Genomic DNA, 23,096 nt, shown 5'->3' on the forward strand with positions numbered 1-23,096 from the left:
TCTGAAAGAACAGTGTATATTATTAAAAAAGGCTTGGGAAAGTGATAAGACGGAGCACCTGCTCATACTGCTAATAAAGCACAGAAATGGCTTACGGAAAATATTTTGTAAATTTGGGAGGAAGAAATTTGGCCCCCAAGCAGTCCCGATATCAATCCGTTGGATTATTTTGTATAGGGCGTCGTCCAACGGGATACCAATAGAACCCCTCACACCACACTTAAGTCGCTAAAAGCTAAAATCAAGGCAGTGATGACATCTATGGATCGAAACATTTTAAAACGTGCATACTGCAGTTTCCGGAAGCGTCTAACTACAGTCGTTGAAAGGGAAGGCAATTTTTTTGAATAAATTTACTTACAACTTCCATATGTTGCGAAAGAAAATAAATCGCACAAAATTCATTGCTAGAATAACTAACTGGTGTATTTTTTCTCAAATATGCCATTTACTGCAAAAATTTGTCATGCACCCTGTATTATTAATGGAGCACCTCCCTCCTTCAGAAAAAAAAAACAACAAAAACAAAAGAATGGCATCAAACGAATGTAAACATTCTTGGCTCTTGGCAGAGCTGCCAAAAAAGATTTCAAAATTGCTTCTCATGGTGGTTGAAAGGTGTTTGAGTACAGTACTACAGGGTACTGTACTCCCAACATGCATTGAATGTTGAATAAGAGCTTATTCAGGCAAAAACAAGCTTCTTCAGCTGTTGATCAACTCAAATTGTTTGTTGGGCTGTACATGTGTCGAAGAGTGTTTTTGATGTGTTTAATACCCCGTTCACATTACAGCCTATATCACGTAATATAGGCTGTCTTGCAATGAGCACTCATACATAGGATTTCCAGTGAAAACTAGATGTATGAGTGCTCATTGCAAGACAGCCTATATCACGTGATATACGCTGTAATGTGAACGGGGTATAACACAAGATGGCATAGTTACTTACCCTCTGGTACACGACCACTAAGAATAGCTCAGTCAGACAGTCACTTTTACTCAGTTGTCTGAGAAATTTCTAAAAACAGCCTAGGGTCTGATTACTTAAGGTACACCCGCCCTAAATCACAACCATACGGTTACCGCATTGAAAATGGTTTATCTACCTGTGAAAACCATAACCAATTGGACCATACCAAGATAAAGTTTTTTTTTTGCTTATAAATCAATAGGGCCCAATTTAATTAATTTTACAGAGCTTATAAAGCTGAAAATGTTAGTTGGGTATGGCTTATATCATGTATTGTAGATTTCCAGTGAAAACTAGATGTATGAGTGCTCATTGCAAAGCAGCCTATATTACATGATATAAACCATAGTCTGTACGGGGTATTAAACTTATCACTACTTTAACTTGAAAACAGTTGAAAAAGACCTTCCTGTCAATTGAGTTTTTAAGGGTATTGAGATAAATGCATATTCGTAATCTGCATTAACAGTGGAACCTAAACCCAAAATTTCATCAATTTTGGTACACTGGAACTATTAAAAATAAGTACGATTACATCTGTAAAAATCACCTTATTAGCGCCCCTCGGTGTCACTTTAGATGGAAACGAGCTGTCAGTTTGTTGGTTTAGTGTCAAACAGTGAAGTTATTATTTTGAATTCAATCTTGATTTAAAAAACAAGATGAAAGTTTGTGGGATCTAAAAAATATCGCTGTGCTCAGAAAACGAAGCTCTTTCAGATGATATATAAAAACCTATACATTTTTCAAATTAAGGAACCCAATTAAAAACTCATCCACATAAAAATAGCCAACAACAACAACAAACCGACGACAGCTAGCATTTGACATTTCATCATATAGCAACCTTCTCTCGTGCTCCTATCGCGTCGAGTATCGCGGTGCTAAAGCATGTCCACACGGTAACCACAAAATACCCAATAATGACTACAAAGTAAGCATTTTCGAAGGAAACTGGGACTACCCATAAAATGAGTAAAGTTTTACCCATTTATGAGTAATTACAACTACAAAAATAAGTAGTAAGTATTCATTTTTGAGTAACAAATACTCATAAATGGGTAATATGTTTACTCATTTAATGGGTAGTCCCAGTCTCCCTCGAAAATGCTTACTTTGTAGTCAATAACGATCCTTTTATAGTCATTATTGGGTATTTTGCGGTTACCGTGCAGAAATAAATTTTTTATCATCACACGAACGTTATAGATTTAACAGAAATCCAAACAAATCTTTTTCTCAACATTTATTTTCTTCAAGTATGCTTGTTTACACTTTTGCAATAATAGATTTAAATTTCACCCTCACGCCCAAACTTTCGGACCTTTGACGCTTTGACTTGACTCCTACCATCTTTGGACAAGCTTCTCTCCTCTGGTTTTGTAAGCTTTTGTCCACTTCTGCTTGAAGTTTTGAAACGGTTTTGACTCTCCTCCCATTTTGCGACAATCAGCCTTCATTATTGCCCAAAATTTCTCGAGCTCTGGACAGTTTGGAGGATTAATGTCACGAAGTACCACAATGACATTATTCTCCTTGTACCATTTCTTCGTCACTGTTGAGTAGCGGCAAGATGTCAAATCGGGCCAAAACAGAGTGGTTTGAGAATGCTGCTTTAGAAGTGACAATAGGCGTTTTTGAAGGCATTCTTAGGCTGTGAACCATTTGCCGAGTTAAATTTAACTCGTGGTCAAAAGTGACAATTCGAAAGTTATTTTCTATGTTCGAAAATCCCCGTGCTGTCGATCGACCGGTTATCGAGCCACGGTTGTCAAAATTAAACTTCTTGTCTGTCAGAAATAACCATGCTCGGATAGCAGGGCTAATCGATAACTTTTCATCTGTCAAATTTTAACCAAAAGTAAAAATAATCCACCAAATGGTTCAGAACCTTAGATAAAGATTTCACTGTTAATATTCCCGGTTGAGATGAATGGTTGACTGATTTTACCGCACGTACAGATGGCTTACCAAACGAGATACTTTTTCGCAATTTTTTCTGTCTTCTGTTCTTTAAACTTAGACTCTACGCTTCCTCTGTCCTTCGAATTGTAGAATTTGTTGCGTTTGTTGCGTCACCGAATTCGCGATTGTTTTCTGTGAACGATTTGGATTTTCTAACCACTTGTCCAAAATAAGATTTCGCGGCTCCTGTTGTCGAGGCGCCATTTTCAAAACTTCAATTTAAAAGTAAACAATATGCACGTCGACGCGAAGGTAAAAGGATCCACTGACAGTTAAACCACAGACAAACAGACATAACACTCGCAAGTTGTTCATCGAACAAGCATTTAACGGTCAATTTAAAAGTATCGTAGTTGGTAGTACCGCCACATGTGGTGCGCATAGTCAATTCCCTTGCGTTTGACGTTTACACGCTACCGCCATCTGTTCAGCGTACTACCCACCACAGTATGCTTAACAGATGGCGGTAATGTTTTAGCGACGATGTTTTACAGTGAGAAATATTCAATGTGTTATGTCTGTTTGTCTGTGGTTAAACCATACACTGGAAGAAATTCTTACGTTGACTCAGACTACACGGATAGAAATCTCCTTATACCTTTTGGCAAATTTCCATTGCTGATTATTCATAAAATGTATAAGTCAACTAATAAGCAGACGCCTTGCAAAAAGTTAATAAAGATCATGTGTCAAATGAAATGTATAAGCGGTCACACATACCTTTTATGCATTCTAATAGGACCTATGTGGTTTGTTTTATGGAATGTATAAGGCTGATGCTTTGGCAAAAATGTATAAGTGAAACACATGAATTAAATAATTGATTTTCGTTTCGTGTACTGACGCGATAAAGTTGCAAAAAATATATCCGGACACGCTCTAAATTTGAGCACCCGTTGCTTTCCGAAAGCCTCACTCCTATTTTCGTAGTGCGTTTGGGAGCGACCGGTACGTTGCGAAGGTACGGTAATGCACTGCTAAACAGCGCTTAGCAGCCCACCGTTACGGTTGCTCTTAATTAGCCATGATGACTGGGGTTGTCAAAGGCCCTATATATTTATGTAGGAAAATTTGATGTTTATAAGATGCTCAAAGTTCTGCAAACTATCCTGAAGTTCAGATCAAATGAGCTACCAGATCACCAATGACTGATACATTACCCTTAGTTACGAAACAACTCCAAGCAGGTTCATAGAGATTATGCACATCATTTAGGTTTCAATTCTATGTGTATAAGATATTGTGGGTTCTCCAAATTGTCCAGAAGCTCAGCCAGTAGATCGGGATCAACCAAGGCCTGCTCGATGTCCTCAGCGAAAACGCGTGGAGTTCAGATGAAATTATGAACCGGATCCTCAATGACTGATACAATGCCCTTTTTTTTCCTTTGTTGGGTACATTTTTCCACTGCGACCAGTTACAATGCCCTTAGTTACAAAACAACTCCAAACAGGTTCATTGAGATTACGCTCATCATTTGGGTTTCAATTCCATGTGTATAAGATGTTCTAGGTTCTCCAAATTGTTCAAGAGTTCAGTCTATTTGATCTACTGGATCAACCCTGTGCGAAGTCTTCACCTACCCAAACATTTTCATAGAGTTTTTGTGCTTAATTTATAATTTAAATGTTTGAAGTATATAAGATGCTCAAGGATCTCAAATTTATCCTGGAGTTCTAATCAAGTGATCAACCAGATCAACAAAGACTGATACATTGCCCTTAGTTACGAAACAACTCCAAACAGGTTCCAACACCCACGCCACAGAGGATGTCGTGCAGGCCTGGGTTGGGTATATCAAAAAGTCTGAACTCCTAGACAACTTGGAGAACCGAGATCATATTATACACATGAATTTGAACCGTTAATGTTGTTTATAATCTATGTGAAACTATTTCAAGATACTTCGTTACTAAGGGCCTCGTAGCAATCATTGATGATCTGGTAAATCATTTTATCTGAACTCCAGGATAGTTTGGAGAACCATGAGCATCTTATTTACCTCAAAATAGATTGTAAGTTTGTCGTCAATGACGACGTTGTGTAGGCCTTGATTGATCCAGTACATCAAATAGTCTGAACTCCTGGAAAATTTGGAAATCCTAGAGCATCTTATACACATGGAATTGAAACGTATTTACTTGTTTGAAGATGATTCGTTACTAACCCAAGTAACCAAAAGTTATGATAAAACGCAATTTGTGATTTAAGCAGCTTGGTTGAAGGTGGTCTATAGAATTCTAAGTAGCCGTATTTTTAAGTCGTTATAAGAACTTCAATGTTCCGGAATCATAATTGAAAAGCATTCTAAACAGCTTTTGACGGAACTTGAACGGAACTTTTAGAGAATAAGTTAAAAAAGGTTTTTGTCCTCTCACCAATTTTATATTGTTCGCACTTTTATGAAAGTTATTTCTAAATGTAGGTATGAACGTGTATTGATTTATCAGCATTAGTATTAGTATTGGAGCTGTTTTTGAAGAATTAATCCCACTCCTTCTGCGTGAGAGCCCTAGCACGAACCACTATGTCATCTGAGTTATATTAAAGTGAGCTGAACTGTTGGAATTCTCAGTGCCAGCTGACTTACTTGAATACGAAACACAACAACTTGCTGAATTTTAAATTGGTATTTACCCGCATCTCATTCCAACTGACTTGTGGTGCAGTGGATAGCGTTCGTAAAGCGCGTGCCGAATACACGGATTCGAATCCAGGATTTTTTTATGTTTGGATAGAATATTGATGCACTGCATAAATATAAGAATTACCATTTATTTGAGCCACTGATCATTTCATATTTACGTACATTAAAATTTGTTATTAATAAAGACCTGTGCGGATTGCTTCATGTGGGCTATGACGGACCTTTTTAGAAACTTTCAAGTTGCGCAGGTATCTTTTAAGATACTTTAAAGTTGCTAAGAAGTTTCGCTGGGAATTTGTTCGGAACTTTGTTGTGGCCATGTTTTCAGCCGTGCCTGAAGTTTAGGCTTCTTATGGATACTTTTTGGAACTTCAAGCTGCTAGAAGTACGCATCGAAACTGTTTGGAACTTAAAAGTGGGTTTTATCGTTGAATACGGAACTTTTGGTTACTTGGGAAGGACCTTGTACAAGTCATGGTTGATCTGGTAGATCATTTGATCTGAACTACAGAATAATTTGGACGTAATAAAACATCCCAAAACAAATTCTTCCCGTACTTAAATAGACATGTTAATATGAAAAAGCGTTAGTATTTCCTTAAAATATGTTGTAGGAAAAATCCGGACTGGGGGCGATTTATTTATTATGTCACGCTAAATTGAAGAAAAATAAACTCCCCCTCCTTCTTTCGCGACGTTTTTCCTATACCTAATGCATTGCTTGTCACAAACCACCCCCCACTATCCCCCTTAGAGCGTGACATTATATGTGAGTCACCTCATGAAAGGGTTAAATCAACTTGACTTTTAGCGAATACAACACATCAAGAAGACTGGCAACTCTTCCGTTTTCTCGTACAACCGCTAAGAGATAGGTACAATCGCGTCATCTGCCGCTCAAAGGTAAATGCTTCGAACGAATTTGATAGCAAAGATTACATCCTCAGAAGAAAGGTTTGGGTATTTCTTCATTTTCTATGCGTTGCTTCCACCTTCGCTCAAGTGCAGCGCTACTGTATCTGTCGCTTTTATTCTGGCAAAGTTGCCAGTCTTCTTGATAGGATGTCTTCGCTTTCAGGTTAAAACAAACTAAATTGGGTGAACAACAACCTAAAAATTAGTTGAAAACAGAGCTACATTTTAGTTTGAATTCTTGGTATCCTGGCATTTGCGTATCGAGATTTTATTGTGATGTTATTTAAACAAGACCCACCTAGCTGATCTGATTCAAAGTAAGAATGTTCGATTTCTTGTGGCTGTGACTGTTGATTGATATTCGTGGACAGAGTAATCGACGGGAGTTGCTGGGATTGTTGCTGCTGCCGTTTTAAGGGAACCTCAAGGGGTAATCAACTCTACTTACTGTGCCGAACTACATCACGGCACACTGATCGGCACTTTAGGACACAGTTTGACAAGTATGTAACAGAATATAATATAACGTTGCTAACGTTGTCCAATGCTTGCTAAGGTTTCGCACATTGTTGACAGTGGTTCATCTTCACTTAAGAATGAAATTAATAAATCCACCGGACTAGACGATCAGATTTTGGATAAGAAGACAAACATATACTTTAATCGGAATCCGCCTCGAATCTCTACTGCAGCCAGTAATTCGTCAAATTCCCTGCAAGAGTTGTTAAAGTGTTGTGATGAATACCTGCGCCGAGATCATCACCAGCAACAGCAATAATTAGGAAACGCTCAGGGTCATCTACTTTTGCAACCAACACTTGCTTGGCGTTTCCGGTAGCGACAATATCGGTAATCACGGTTCACATGGGTCAATACCACAAGGTGGTCAGATACAAACTGTCATATCAGGTACCATCCTCCCCGGATGAGTAATCTACGGAACCACCGGTCGCTGCAGCTGCGGTTGGCTCTTTTCCAGGAAGGACCCCAAGTAACATTGTAAGTTTTATTGAGGTTTTTTAGCACTCTACAAGTCTAAATCATGTTCTACAGTACCCTCATAAAACCCAAAGCCCCGATCCCGGTAGTCGTCCCATCCTCGGCATCCGAGCTCGGAAGCTCAAACAAAATAACAACCAGAACAATCCAGAATCTTGATTTCATTCCATCTCCCAGCATAGTACTAATTTCCTAATTCATGGCTTTAATCCAGAGTCTTGATAATTTTATCACCTCTCAACATTATAGCAGATTATGTTAACTACAAACATGATAAACATCATCTACATTGTACCGTTCTAATAACAACCCTTGATGATGTTATCATGATGATAATTTCTAGGGTGATTTGTTTTTTAGTAAACAAAAACTGCAGTGAGATTTCTTATTCAATTTCATCAAGTTTGTTGGATGATTTAATTAAAATGTTGGTTATTTCTAGCATTTCGTTGTATATTTTAATCAACAAGATAGGGGAAATGGATGTAATGTCGGCCTAAATGCTCCTAATTTGGGCCCATACATAAATTATGCAATCGACTAAATTTTCGATAGCGACCAAAAATATCCATTAGTACCGTCCCAATGACGCGTTCATCTAGATAAAATTGATAAATAGCAGATTTTTAGCGATGGGCCCACTATTAGATCCATAGGCCAACATTAGAACGATTTCCCCTAGTTGATTTAAACTAAAATTTGTGTGCAACATTATGGTTATTTCAAATAAATATTTGTTGAATTGAGGTTGAAAAGTGAAGCAACAACAACCTAACATTTTAGTTACTCTCGAACATCGCAATTTGTTGAACCATGCAAATTTCGACGTTGTTCACCCCCTGACGATAATAGAATAAGGTATTGCCGAAGCCGTCATTTACCCTAGTAAGAATCAAATTTATTTGCTTATTTAATTCGAAAAATAGAAGCATTTTAAAACTTCTCTTCCATCGCGCGCAAAATTTTAAATCTGCGTCGTAATGATGTTTTTTTTTGTAAAGGATGGAGATCTTCTCCTTGCAAGCTCAAAGCATGCCATTAGATTTGTCCCCAAGCCCTTTTAAGAGGCAACGAGACGTCATTATTATTTGGAAATTCAAAAGCAGTTTTTCGTTTTAATCTGAAGTTCTGTCAATGCATATTTGTTCCGGTAGGCAAGTAGAATGCAATGAACACATTTTCTAGAACGTTATTTTGATTGTGATGGATCAAACTGCATTTGGATTTTTGAAAATTAATGACGTCCCCTTTCACCTTAACCACACTTCTTCTTGACGGTGATTTGAGAACATTAACGCTCAATGAATAGCAACTTAATAATAAGCAACTCACACACAAAATATCACAACTTCAGAATTGGTAGAGCTGTTGATTTACTCATTTTTAAGCAATAATTGGACTCATTTTTAGATCATCCAGTTCTTATTTTGTGATAAATGATTGTGATTCCATTAATTCAAAAGATATTTGTCTTTGGGGTGTGTAGCGCCTGAATTCGAAAATACCGACGGCACCGGAAAAATCTACCGTCTATCCTGCAATCGTTGGTATCCTTTGATCTTAATCTAATTTATAGTGACGATATTATTTCTTTTTTAGTTGTACCAACCTGGGGCCCGTGTTGCCGGTGGAGCCTGTTGATTCTGGTTGGACTTGCCGAATGTGGTCAATGCCGACGAACTGACGCCAAACAGCACTATTAGCACGGCGAACAACGTACTTATACTACCACAGCGTGTCATTTTCTTCAGGGCACCCATTTTTCCGCAAGATTGCCTTCGCCTACGTTTGAACTTTCACCCACAAACCTCCAGGAAACAAAATTAATCCGTCAGCCTGCAGAAACCAACTACACTTCAACGTACGACGACACTAACGACGGGAAACGATAATTTGACAGCTGCAGTGACACCACAAGTGCGCTAATATATTCACTACTCGTTAGCGGAGAACCCGGTCTTGACGTGGGTAAGAACCGAAACGACTTATGGATCAAGACTTGCCAAACCAAACTACATCGGTCAATTAGTGCTAGCAGTGAAAATTGCTTTCCCGACCGTACCGCAACAGACGTTATTTTAAAATGAGCCGAGGTTTCTCGCCACAGCTAGCTACAAGTACCCTTTCGGAATACAGCGAACGCCTAACCTAGCCGTCGTACGAGCGATGCCATCGCCAAACAACGTTACTCATAAAAACTGCGCATTTGCCTATCGCGGTGGGATGTTTGTTTTCGCTCAAAAATCCACCATCCACCGCAACGTCCCAGCCCGTATGTGGGCAACGCAAACTCTAGATCCCACGATATCTCCCCACCTGGTAGGCAAAAGTTTGCGTGTTTAAAACCATATTTCGCGCTCTTCGTTTCAACGAACGAAAGAACGAACCCTCCCGTGTGTGCCAAGCTAGGAGACCTTTCTTCGCCGAGATCCTTGCCGTGCAACTTGATTCTCCCCTGCTGCTCTCTCTTGGCGTTTGCTGCTGCTGAGACGAAGACTCCGTAAGAACATTGTTACAGTTTGTAAATATTTGTAGGTATACTGCACGGGCAATGAGAGTAGCTCAACATTGCAAAAAGTGGAGTTTCTCACCGAATGAGTGAAATTTTCCTCAATTTTCCTGGAAAGAGCTTCTTGAATATGAGGAAATTCGAGAATCTGAGTAACTTCACTTTTTGCGAATTTTGAGGCAAATTCGACTCAATTTTGAGTTATTCTCATTGGCCGTGTATGATGTTCTGCCTGTCGAACGGAGTCAGTTGAGAGAAAATTGAAACGGCTCTGCTGATTGCAGCAAGTCAATCGCATGCTTTGATTGTCAGTCGTTTTTGTATCATTCTCAAGCATTCATTGTACATGGGTAGAGAGCTCTAATGGAATGTAGTTGGAACCCTTTGTAACTGCGTGATAGTTGAAACTGACGCGATGCAATGGAGGCGGATGGTAGCCCACGCAAAAAAAACTGCCAATGGCTTATCAAGCGTGTTTCACAAAATTTTGCTACGCAGTATTTCTGAAACGCTTAGTAAGGCTTATTTCAAAAATAAATGGCATTACACTTATTCCTATATGAATCTAGAGAGATTTGTTTGAGAGTTAAAAGTTTGTTCCAACGTTGTCTTCATTGGTTTCGATTATGTGTTCAGTTTGGTCTTCCACCCAACAAACAATTTTAGCAGCAGATCAGCTTATACAGACAAAAATTAGCTGCATAAGGCAATTTTCTGCTGTATAAGCTAGTCTGCAGCTAAAATTGTTAGTTGGGCAGTTCATTAACTAAGAAATAATTTTCCAACAGTTTTTGAAGTCTTTGAATGGTTTTTGCCATTTTCGTAGAAAGTTTGAGTCGCGTTAATGGGTTGTACATCAGTGCGGATTTGCTAGCGCTAGTGTACTAGCCAACTAGCACGAATTTCAGTTGCTCCTGAAATCTCATGCTGATAGACGCTGATGCCCTGTTTACATTATGCTGGTGAGCTTTTTTGCTAGCAGCTGGCTCATTAGCGCTAGTGAAAAAGCATAAGCTTAAACACTCCATAAATCAACGTTGTCAAGTAGCGTGAATGTGTCGCGATTGGAAATGAGATATTTGAAATATGAAAAGGCTTGCAGTGATTGAAAGGGGAGAGGGGCAGGTTGTTTTCTTAAGAAGAAGTTTGAATAATTAACAATTGGGGATTGAAAAATGAGAAGAATTAATAGAATCGATAAAGTCAGTAATCAAGAATTGGCTAGCGGAGAAACTCAACGAAAGAAAATTTTCAAATGCCCATGTGATGTGGTGGTATGTTAAAAGGGAAGTTCATTCAAGAGGAAGAAAGTTGTGTAATGTTAAAGGGGTGCATAAAGAGTGCCTTCATAATTATGAGAGGGAGATATTTACACTTTGTAGATAGTTCTTTGAAGAAGTCAAGCTGAACATTGCATCATCAACTTTCTCTTTGTATCCCCACGGCCATGTAAAGACATTCCCAGATATTTTCAGCACACAGATCGATAAAAGAAGCTCTTGTCTAGCATCTATTACGATAAACACAACAAGAAACGATTATAAGCTCTTATTAACAAAAGATCAAGTCGACGAAGAGAATCGATCAATGTTACTCAGGACCTAATGCAATCTTCAGCTTGAAGTAAGAAGAAAGAGTGACAGAGAATGAAGGTGAATGTGTTTAGCTGACAGTTTACGCTGAGTGGAGGTGAAATGATTTCGGTTGATTATTAATATCTGGTGTTTGTAAAGATGACACGATAAAGGAAAAAAACTAGCATTGTTAACAAATGCATTCATGAGGAAGACGGAGAAAAGATGTCACGAGAAAGAGTGATGGTCTGGAGAATACATATTTTATCTCAAATCGAGGGAAGACATCCTGTACAAGCTCTACCACAAACTGGACTAGTTCATGGTAAAATTTGGAATTCTACATCAGCACATGTCAAGCTGCCTTTAGGTTCAACCTAGGGGCAAGTCAGCTTTTAATCATGAGTAATATTGGAGTTAATTTTGAGTAACTCTGAGTAACTCGAGTTGCTCATTATTGAATGCACGGTAACACAGCAACCTGTTTTGTACGTGTTTATTTCCCAAATGTCAAAGTTTGACGAAGCAAGTATTCCAGAAGTCTACAACCCACCATCATTTATCGACGGATTATACTGGATCATTATCTTCAAATCCCATAATCTTCGTACCTTTTCTGCTAAACCTAACGAAACAGATTTCACCTGAATTGAATTCAGACAATCAACATTCAATGTTGACCATCAACGTGGAAAGGATTGCATCCGTAAAAATCCAAGTGTTTTAGCGTCTCTGAGAAGAGTCAATTCATTTTTCATAACATCTTTAATAGAATAATATCAAATAACCTTCGTTTTATTCTAGGTAATTCTCCTGGTTATAAATTTTTTTTTTACATAGGTTCGGCTGGAAATCAATGAAAAATGTTGGTAGGTAACCCGTTCCTTCTCTAGTATAACCACTTGATGTTGCATGCATCATCACTACTACTACTACTACGGCTGAATACTGATTCACATGGTTTTCTAAAATATTTATTTAAATGAATTCCATTTTATAGTAAATAATCATTGATTCGATGGAAAATAAACTTTTTATGTTTATAGTTACATTTGTTTATTCAAAACATTAAGCTCGGTCAAACCAAATAAAGCTAGTAACCTTCTTGAATTTCCTTCTTCAAAAAATTCGTTGAATGTAGTTTCAATTGCGTAAATTTACAGTTAAAATTGTAGACCCTTAATTTGCTAGAAAATAAAGCGACCCATCATAATGCACACCTTTCTGGATGTTTCGACAATAATTTCACTGTTGCTGGAATATTCTCCGGAGCTATTTATATAGCTAGCTAATTTTCTATCTTATTGTCCACTCATACCCCTAAAGCTTCCGCTTGACTCTACGATTCCACAATACTTAACATATAAGCGAAGATAACACATCAAGTTGCTTCCACCTTCACCCAAGCGCAGCGCTATAGGCATTTTTAATGCACCACCAACGTAGAGGGCACCACGCGAGTTTGAAAGGAAACGTCAACCAAACCGTTTGTTTACATCAGAAGAAGGATTTTTAACAACAAAAATTAAAGCATTTTTCTTAGAACATCTTGCCAATTTCCATCAGTAATTGGCTTATTTTACAATTTTCCACACATCTGAACTGATTTGCACCTAAATTATTCACACACAAGCAACCCGGATGATCAGAACCACTAAGAAACTATTGGAATTTAGCATTTTTCTCAACAAAAATATGCCTGAACACTAGCAGAATTCTTGCAAAAATGATACAGAATTAAATTTTTCAACTATAGATCAAGTTTTCGAGCATCTCAGATGAATCAATTTATCAGGAAAAGTGAAAAAGTGTTCCGCTTCCTATGTCTCACGGCAAAAATTTCTGCTCACAACACTATTTTTGACGTTCTCATATTCACCACCAGATGATGAATTGATCGCTTAGTTTCTATTCAAAAGGCGTATTGTATCTGTCGCTTGGATTCTGGCAAAGTTTCCAGTCTTCTTGATATGATCTCTTCTATAAAAGGGTAATGGGCTGTAAATGGATTAAATTGGACTGGAGTATATGTATCATTATAATAAAATAATTTGAAAAAGATCACTCTGACAGTTGATGTTTTTTCAAATAGTTTTTTTTAATTTGTTGATGAATGTACGACCTCGTGTGCGACTACTTTGATCAATTTTGAGTAATCATGAGTTACTCAAATTTACTCGCTGCATAAATATTAACTCTGAGTACAGCTGGCTTGCCCTTGGGTTCAACTGTCTAAATTTGGTTAGTTCGCTCCCTTATGTCAATATTTATCTTTTCAAACCAGTAACGCTGGTAGATCACCTTTTCGTGGTGCGTTGCTGGTGTAAGATCTATCACGGAACCCCACAGAATTTCAAACTGGGGGAACAGTTTATTTGCGGATGATTGTATCGTCTTGGTTTCTTCTGCGTACTTTTCCGTTCGTTAGTTTAATAAACTTCTAATTAGGAACTAAGCATACTGTAGCACTGTAACAACTTTTTTTTTTTATTTATTTAATGAATTTGGCAATGCAATTCAAACAACAATGTCGAAAAAAGTTACTTTAGTCAGCCTTGCATATTTAATCACAGAGAACAGACGTCCATCTTCAGTCAGAAACATGTGTAAAAGTAAGTGGTCTCATCGCCGTTACATGGCGCTAGCATCTCCTGTTCCTCTATGAATTTTTCACTAATTACCAATAAGGCGCTAGTATAGACATTTCTGTAAAAATTGCCACTGGGCTCTAGCGGTACTTAGGCTCTGAACCATTTGGTGGATTATTTTAACTTTTGGTTAAAATTTGACAGATGAAAAGTTATCGATTAACCCTGCTATCCGAGCATGGTTATTTCTGACAGACAAGAAGTTAAATTTTGACAACCGTGGCTCGAAAACCGGCCGATCGACAGCACGGGGATTTTCGAACATAGAAAATAACTTTCGAAATGTCACTTTTAACCACGAGTTAAATTTAACTCGGCAAATGGTTCACAGCCTTAGGCTGTAAGCCATTTGATGGATTTTTTATCTTTTGGTTAAAATTTGACAGATGGAAAGTTATCGATTAATCCTGTTATCCGAGCGTGGTTATTTCTGACAGACAAGAAGTTAAATTTTGACAACTGTGGCTGAGTTCTTCTCGAAAACCAGTCGATCGGGGATTTTCGAACATACAGAATAACTTTCGAAATGTCACTTTTAACCACAAGTTAAATTTAACTCGGCAAATGGTTCACAGCTTTAGGCTGCGTTCCATATGGAATATTTGGTGAATTTTCTCTTAAATTTGACACTTCGAAAATACAATATAATGTTCGAAAATCCCACTGTTGTAGATCGTCCGATTTCCGAAAAGTAGTTCGTCAAAATTGATTCCTGGCCAATAGCAGGTTTATTTGAAAATTTTTCAACAGTCTAATTTAAGTGAATCAAATGGAACACAGCCTTAATGTCTACCCAAGTAACCAAAAGTTCCGCATTCAACGATAAAACTCACTTCCAAGTTGCATAAAGTTCAAATAAAGTTCTGACAGAACTTCCAAGTTTCATAAAGTTCAAATAAATTTCCGACAGAACCTTCAAGTTCCATAAAGTTCGAATAAAGTTCCGACAGAAATTTCTTCCCAAGCAACCAAAAGTTCCGAATTCAACGATAAAACCCACTTCCAAGTTCCATAAAGTTCAAATAAAGTTCTGACAGAGCTTTCAAGTTCCATAAAGTTCAAATAGAGTTCTGACAGAACCTTCAAGTTCCATAAAGTTCAAATAGATTTCAAGTTCAAATAAAGTTCCGACGGAAATTACTTCCAGAGCAGCCAAAAGTTTCGCATTCATCAATAAAACCCACTTCCAAGTTCTATAAAGTTCAAATAAAGTTCCGACAGAACCTTCAAGTTCCATAAAGTTCGAATAAAGTTCCGACAGAACTTTCAAGTTCCATAAAGTTCGAATAAAGTTCCGACAGAACTTTCAAGTTCTATAAAGTTCAAATAAATTTCCGACAGAACTTTCTTTCCAAGCAACAAAAAGTTCCGCATTCAACGATAAAACCCACTTTCAAGTTCCATAAAGTGCATATAAAGTTTCAACACAACTTTCTGGCTACTTTAAAAGCTATAGAAATAACACAAGGAACTTCAGGCTCCAAAAAATTCCGATCCGAACTCCTAGCAACTTGAACTTCAAAAAAAAAGTTCCAAAAAGCATCCCTAAGGAGCTCTTAGGAATTACAGGCAAGGCTGAAAACATGGCCATAACAAAGTTCCAAACAAGTTCCCAGCGGAACTTCTTAGCAACTTGAAAGCTTCTAAAAAGGTCCATCATAGCACACATGAAGCAATCCGCAAAAGTCTTCATTCGTAACAAAAACTAATGTACATAAATATGAAATGATCAGTGGATCAAATGATTCATAATTCTTAAGCGAACCCCTCACGTATCAATATATTGACGCGAAGGGGAATTATTGACAATAATATTGATGATGTGAATACAGAAATATTGTCAATACCGATGATTGACGTCAATATTGAATGTATTGACAATACGATTATTGTCAATAAAAGCAATCGTGTAGCGGCCACTTTATATTTATGCAGTGCATCAATATTCTATCCAAACATAAAAAAAAATAGAGCAATTTGCTGAACTCGAACCCGTGTATTTGGCATGCGATCTTCGAACGCTAACCACTGCGCCACAAGTGTGTTGGAATACCATACGGGCAAAGACCATTTTTAAAATCATCAAGGTGTCACTTCAACAGTAGGCAGGACAACAGCTCACTTTAATATATCTCAGATGACGCAGTGGTTTGTGCTGGGGCTCTCAGGCAGAAGGTCTGGGTTTAATTCTGCAAACAGCTCCAATGCTATTACTAATGCTGATTAATCCAATACACGTTCATACACACACAAAATATTCAAAACTAAAGTCACTTAACTGTCAGTTCAAAAGTAGCCCTCTCTGTACTTTTAAAAGTTGAAACTTTCAAATCGAATTGTAGAACTGTCAAACTGAAAATCCATAGTTCTTGAATTGACGTATAACAAGTTTTAATTCAAATGATTAGCATTTTAATCGCAATTACATACGTTTTCAGCCAGCGCCGGTGGTGTAGTGGTAAGCGTGACTGCTTTCTAACACCCCAATGGGTCTGGGTTCAATCCCAGCCGAGGTCAGTGGGATTTTTTTGAGGCATAAAAATCTCTGGTCACGTCTTCCTTCGGAAGGGAAGTAAAGCCGTTGGTCCCGGCCCATGTGTGTTGTGAATGGGTGCGATATCCTACGCAGGTGTGGAAGCTGCCTTCCTGCACATTCGATTGCCGTCAATGGATGGCAATCGATGTCCGTCGGTGATTGGCCCTAGATTGCGGAACAGAGACCGACGTTAAATAAAGGAAAAAGAAGTATCATATCACATATCTTTTCAGGTTAAAGCAGAATGATGTGCAACCAAGTGGTATAAAAGCTACAAAGACTCCTGCCATTATGAGTAGTTTGCTATCAAGTAGCGACACTGGCTCTTTTCCTTTTGCGTACACGGCGAATGAGAACGACCCAAATTTGAGTTTACCTCACTCATAATTGCCAAAAGCGCAGGAACTCAGCGATGAGTAAATTTGTCTCATGGTTTCCTGTGGAAAACCTAAAAAATCTGCCAGAAAATGAAGAAATTGACGAAAAATTTATTCAGTCTCGGAGACTGAGTGAATCCAATCTTTACTTTTCTCATATTCGGGAATTTTTTCCTGGAAAATCCTGGAAAAACCTAGGAAAACATGAAGCAAATGTACTCATCGCTGAGTTCCTGCACTTTATTTCTTATTTCTGAGATAACTAAACTCAAATTTGGGTCGATCTCATTCGCCGTGATATCACCTTGAAAGATATCGGCGCCGGCGGTTAGCGTGATTACCTCTCACCCCAGCAGGCCTGGGTCCAATCTCAGTCGGCGCCACCGGCATGTTCTAAGGCATAACATCTCTGATCACGCCTTCCTTCGGGAAGTAAAGCCGTTGATCCCCGGTTGAGTTGATGGGTCGATTGGTAGGGTCCAGGTGTGGGAGCTGCCTCCCTGGCGTCGGTAGCATTAGAGCTCAGTACGGAAAACAAGTCTCGCGCCACTTCTCAATAGGTCCTATCCACATTGATCGATTCTCTTCATCGACACTCTCTTTCGTAAATAACTTGGCTTCACAAATGTTTCCTGCTGTCTTCGTCGAATTAGATGCTAGATTGTTGCTTCTTCCATCGAAAATATCCGGCCGTGGCGATTAAAAATTGATCAAGGTTGATCAAAATAATGTGTACCCCTGCTTCCAGTTTGATAACATGAGCATTTTGTGTGGTCGTTGGTTCTGAATATGGACAAACAGGCAGATGAATTCTATTCCAACTCTTTACTGTAATAAGCTTGGTGGCCCTGAAAAGAGTCGTTTTGTTGCCAAAGTTGGTGATTATTTAACCTTCGAAACCAAACAGAGTGCGTCTCTTTCACTTCAAAACGTAGATGACATCCATGGCCCCTGACACTTGGCGTGTTTAATGTAGGTGACAGCATCACGGATCTCATTTTTCAGGAACACCTTCAGCACACCTCGTAAATCAGACCGGAGATACGTCAAACACCGCCACGGCGAGCCAGACGACGGATGGTGGTTATCTCGAAGAATTTGCGTTTGATTTTGAATATGGCGATGAGTGTGCAAAATATTACGCAATTCCATCCTCCCTATTCGCACGCGCCCGAGGATCGGAGGCGAATGCCACTTCGACTTGTTTCGTTTACTTACTACTCTCTGACGACTGTGCTGGGGAAGCAGCATATGTATGTAGGTAATTGGTGGATTTGTTAGTTAATTCGAAGCTTTTGGACAATGCTGGACATTTACCAGTTTTTTAATAGTTTTTTGTTGAAAATCAACATTCGGAAGCATTGTTATCGATGCGTAGCCATATTTTTGATCGATTAGTGATAAAATTATTGAAATTGGACCAGGGGCAGCTGAGTTATTAACGTTCAAAATCTTTCTTAATTTGTTGCATGTTCCATTTTCGGTTTTCACAAAGTGTACCCCCATATAGAAATCAAAGACGTAGTCCTACGTCAAAATATAACTTTTAAAATAACAAGTTGAAACTGAAAGAAACACTTTTAATCCATAAACAATATTTTCGTTTTGAATATTTTCGTTGTTAAAACTACGAAGTTTAGGAAACTTTTGATTTCAAGTTCCATTATTTTTATAAGAACAATGTTTGTTCTTTGTGAGTACCTCCCTTTAGAAATAACTTTCATAAATACCTGGTTTTAGAATTAACTTTCATAAAAGTACGTACTAAATATAGAATTGGTGTAGAGGATAACAATCCTTTTTAACTTATTTTCTGAAAGTTCCGTTCAAGTTCTGTCAGAATAAGCAGCTTCTGACAGAACTTGAACGGAACTTTCAGAATGCTCTTCAATTATGGTACCGGAACTTTCAAGTTCTTATAACGACTTAAAAATGAGGTTTTCTATAAATAATTCTATAGACAACCTTCAACCAAGCTGCTTAAGCCACAAATAGCCTTTTATCAGAACTTTGATTACTTGAGTAGGCCTGCGTCATCATGTTGTCAACCTGGTTCTGTAAGTGGAGAACTCGGCGAAAGCAGCACTTGAGTGCAATGCGAATCTTTACCAAGATCTTTACACTAGTTTTTGCAGAAATTTTGTTCGATCCTCAACATCTGTTCTCTGTGATTGAACTGTGTCTGAGTAACATCTTTTTGATATAACTAATATAAAGCTTGAGTTTACACAATACTGGCTGAGAAGAAATGAAAAAACCTTTCTAAATTATGTGCGTAATAAAGTGAGCCTGAATGAACTTTTTACAACTTTAATGAATCACGTAGTGGACAAAATAATGTTGTTTATTGCACCCCTAGCGTTTGAAAAGATAACTAACACACATTTGATTTCAGCATTATTATATTAACAAAGAGGCCAAAGAGGCTACCAACTAATTTGTTCATCATAACGAGAGGCAAACTAAAAGAAGACTAGGATCATATTTTAAATGTATGTATTTCACCATAATATTTTATTTTATGACAACATTGACAAGTCAGACTAGTTTTCGTGAAAATAATTTTACTATTATTTGAGTAATAGGTGCTACATTCGCGCCCCTCGATTGTAATTGAATGATTCTTGCTGACCTTTTTCAACGCTACACGGTAAGAAAAAAGTACCCAACGGCCAGTTCACTTTTACCTACTTTTGACTAGTTTGTCTCCTTTTCTCCTACTAATGTTGTCAAAAACGAAGGAGCAAAACCACCCAACAGGGGTAGTAAAGTGTGGGAACCCAACGTTGAGTATTATCATATTTACCTACTGTTGGGTACAAGTAACTTACTTTTGGTTAAAAAGCCACACAAGTAAATGAAAATTACTTTGACCCGCTTTACCTACTTTTGGGTTCCTGCACTATAGTGCCGAGATGAGTGAAAAGAACTTAATTTTGGGTACTTTTTTCTAACCGTGTAGATGGTGCGTGAAGCTTTTTTTTCGGGTCGCCATTGGAATGTATGGAAAAGACATGAATGGCTCATATTGTTAATATGATATACACTGTCGTTATACGCATAACTGTCCCATGTTCCATGCAATCGTTATGCACCGTGGGACTCTTCTGTGTATAACGGCAGTACAGGTATACCAACAATCAATACGAAACTATCGATTTGAAATTAGCTCACTACTTGACTAGCCTATTGGTCTCAAGCAAATCGATTAACGTAACCCCTTTCTAGTTGAAATTCTAGTACTGCACTTGTTTTGATTCTCTGTGAAAGTTTGACAGATAAAATAGGGGTTCGTGGATTTTCCCATGTTTCGCTTGGGACCGAAGAGAGTACCAGAGCTGAATTAAGTCTTAGAGTTATGTACCTCTATGGATATACCTCGATGTAACGTAGCAGGTTTACCTCGATATTACGTAACTGTCACTTTTGACTTCCATCGTCGCTATCTCACAAATAACAATTCAGTCATATAAATTGGCTTGACCAATACATGGAGGATTGTCTCATACATCCGATGGTGTTATTACATTGTTTGATTTAATGATTGTTAGCTAGAAATCAGCGATGGAAGTCAAAAGTGACAGTTACGTTATATCGAGGTAAACCTGTATTTGATTCTATGGGTAAAATATTACGCATAAAGAACATATTTTTTTACGTGAATTGGTCTGAAGTTGCGATCAATATCGCAATCGCAAATGACTCATGAGATTTGATCTATCGCATACCAAGTGTTGCCTCTATTCAGATTTTGATAATTTATCTGAGGAACATTTCTGGATGTGGCATCATCGCCCTTAGCACTCAATAAAACAGATTTGATGTGCTCTATGACAGATCATTTATCTGAAAACAGCAGAACAAATCCGGATGTGGCCGATGCATACCCATGATCACTGCGACCAGTACTTAGATCTATTGTGATATATTCCCCGTTTTAATGTTGCTTTATCAGCATGTCGTATCACCATTTTATAAAGCGACCGACATAGACTGATCGAAAGCATTTTCCCAGTCAGGTATTACATTTTGAATGAATTGCACTACTTGGCTGGGAACTGAATTCCAAATATCAAAGGGTTCTGTCAGCCCCTTATCTAGAAAAATAGGCTTTTAAAGGGCGAACACGAAATTATTGCGACACATTCAACAAGGCATAACTTTTTTACCATTGGGTAAAAATCAACCAAATTTTGCACACTTTCTCATTGATGTGTATTGTGTACATGCTGTCAAACTCGAAGTCGTGTTTCTCGATTCAACAAAAATGGAGGTGAACCAACGCGAGTTGAGAGAACAAATTCTTTCCAAACACCTGGAATTTCCTGACCTGTCGCACCGGCAGTTGGGAAAAATGTTGAACATTCACCATTCAACCGTCTCCAGAGTGTTGAAGCGGTTCTAGGAGCGGTTGACGTTGGACCACGGCAAAGGAGCTGGAAGAAAACCGGGACCGGAGAACAAAAAGACGGAGGGAAAGGTGAAACGGATGATTAAAGCAAATCCCAACGTCTCAAGCCGTGATTTGGCTAAAAAGATCGGCATATCGCAGAGCTACGTCCAGAATGCAAAGAAGAGAGCTGGACTACATACATACAAGAACTTCCCAAACCGCGATGAGCGGCAACAATCGACGGCTAAAACTCGGACACGGAAGCTCTACGAGAAGATGCTGACAAAATATGGCTGCCGATTTTAAGCAAATTCCGGGGTTGGAGTTTTTCACCGGCAAGAGCAAGTTCGATGTGGACGACAAATTTAAGAAGAAGAAAATGTCGAAGTTCGCCTCCAAATATCTCATTTGGCAGGCCATCTGCTCTTGCGGACTGAGGAGTGAGCCTTTCGTGACAAAGGGCACAGCAAATGGCGAGATCTACAAATCTGAGTGCCTCGAGAAGCGCCTTTTGCCGTTCTTGCAGCAGCACGACGAAGCTCCGCTATTTTGGCCAGATTTGGCATCATGCCACTATTTTAAAAGTGTCCTGGAGTGGTATGAGGCCAATTCTGTCCATTTTATTCCAAAGGACATGAATCCACCAAACTGTCCGGAGCTGCGCCGCCCGGTGGAGCAGTACTGGGCAATAATGAAGCGGGAACTTCGGAAGAGCAAGAAGACAGTCAAAGACGAGAAGGACATGTTAAGAATATGGAGAAAAAAACTGAGAAACTGGTACCGGATGACACTGTAAAGACTTTGATGGAGGGCATCAAGCGAAAATGCGTTTAATTTTACACTCAAGGCTCTATCGATTAACTTTTCTTTTGATCTTTGAAGTAAATATATGTATAAAACTACCATAAAATTTTGGTTTGATTCTAAACATTATAAGAAAATTGGCATGACATTTTCGGTGTCGCAATAATTTCGTGTTCGCCCTTTATTGAAGATTGCTGTACAAGAGCATAGCAGGTGTTCAGAGTCTTCTTTCTCTATGCCACATAATCGACACATGTCCTCTTGAAGTTTACCTATTAGCTTCAAGTGATATTTACATGGACAGTGTCCTGTTAGTTCATTAATTCAATAGTTGATAGTTCAAAAATTTTTCTAGTCATTGAAATGCTCGGATTAATAAACCATTTCGAATGCCTAGCAATGAGAGTGTTGTTCCAATTGGTCTCCATTTTAATTTTTTCTCATTTCTTGAACTCCATTCTAAGAGAGCAAAAAGATTCTCCACAGAATGGTTCTGGTTCATTAAATTGTTGAGATGATCCAAGCCTAGCTAGTGTGTCGGCTTTCTCATTCGCTTGAATTCCACAGTGACCAGGAACCCAAAATAGGTTCACTTGGTTTTGGCAGGCCAATTTTTGGAGTGACTTCGCACATTCCCATACAAGTTAAGAATTACATTTGGCTGATTTCAAAACATTTAGTGCTCCTTGGCTATCAGACATAATGCAGATATTCGAATGTGTATAATTTCTACGCAACCAAATGTTAGAACATTAA

General features: G+C 38.4%; 1 protein-coding gene across 1 annotated transcript in view; it reads right to left on the reverse strand.

The window, feature by feature from the left end:
* The window catches only part of sosie, an 83,345-nt gene that overhangs the window by 28,316 nt on the left and 31,933 nt on the right, over nucleotides 1-23,096 (reverse strand). The window contains exon 2 of the mRNA XM_065233495.1: nucleotides 9,109-9,307. Coding sequence (XP_065089567.1) covers nucleotides 9,109-9,259 — 151 coding nt within the window. The 5' untranslated portion in view covers nucleotides 9,260-9,307. The remainder of the gene's footprint in view (nucleotides 1-9,108; nucleotides 9,308-23,096) is intronic.

The sequence above is a fragment of the Ochlerotatus camptorhynchus genome, unplaced genomic scaffold, assembly GCF_037179485.1.
Source record: "Ochlerotatus camptorhynchus isolate MF236.1 unplaced genomic scaffold, CSIRO-AGI_Acam_v1.1 ptg000402l, whole genome shotgun sequence".
In the NCBI taxonomy this organism is placed as follows: Eukaryota; Metazoa; Arthropoda; class Insecta; order Diptera; family Culicidae; genus Ochlerotatus; species Ochlerotatus camptorhynchus.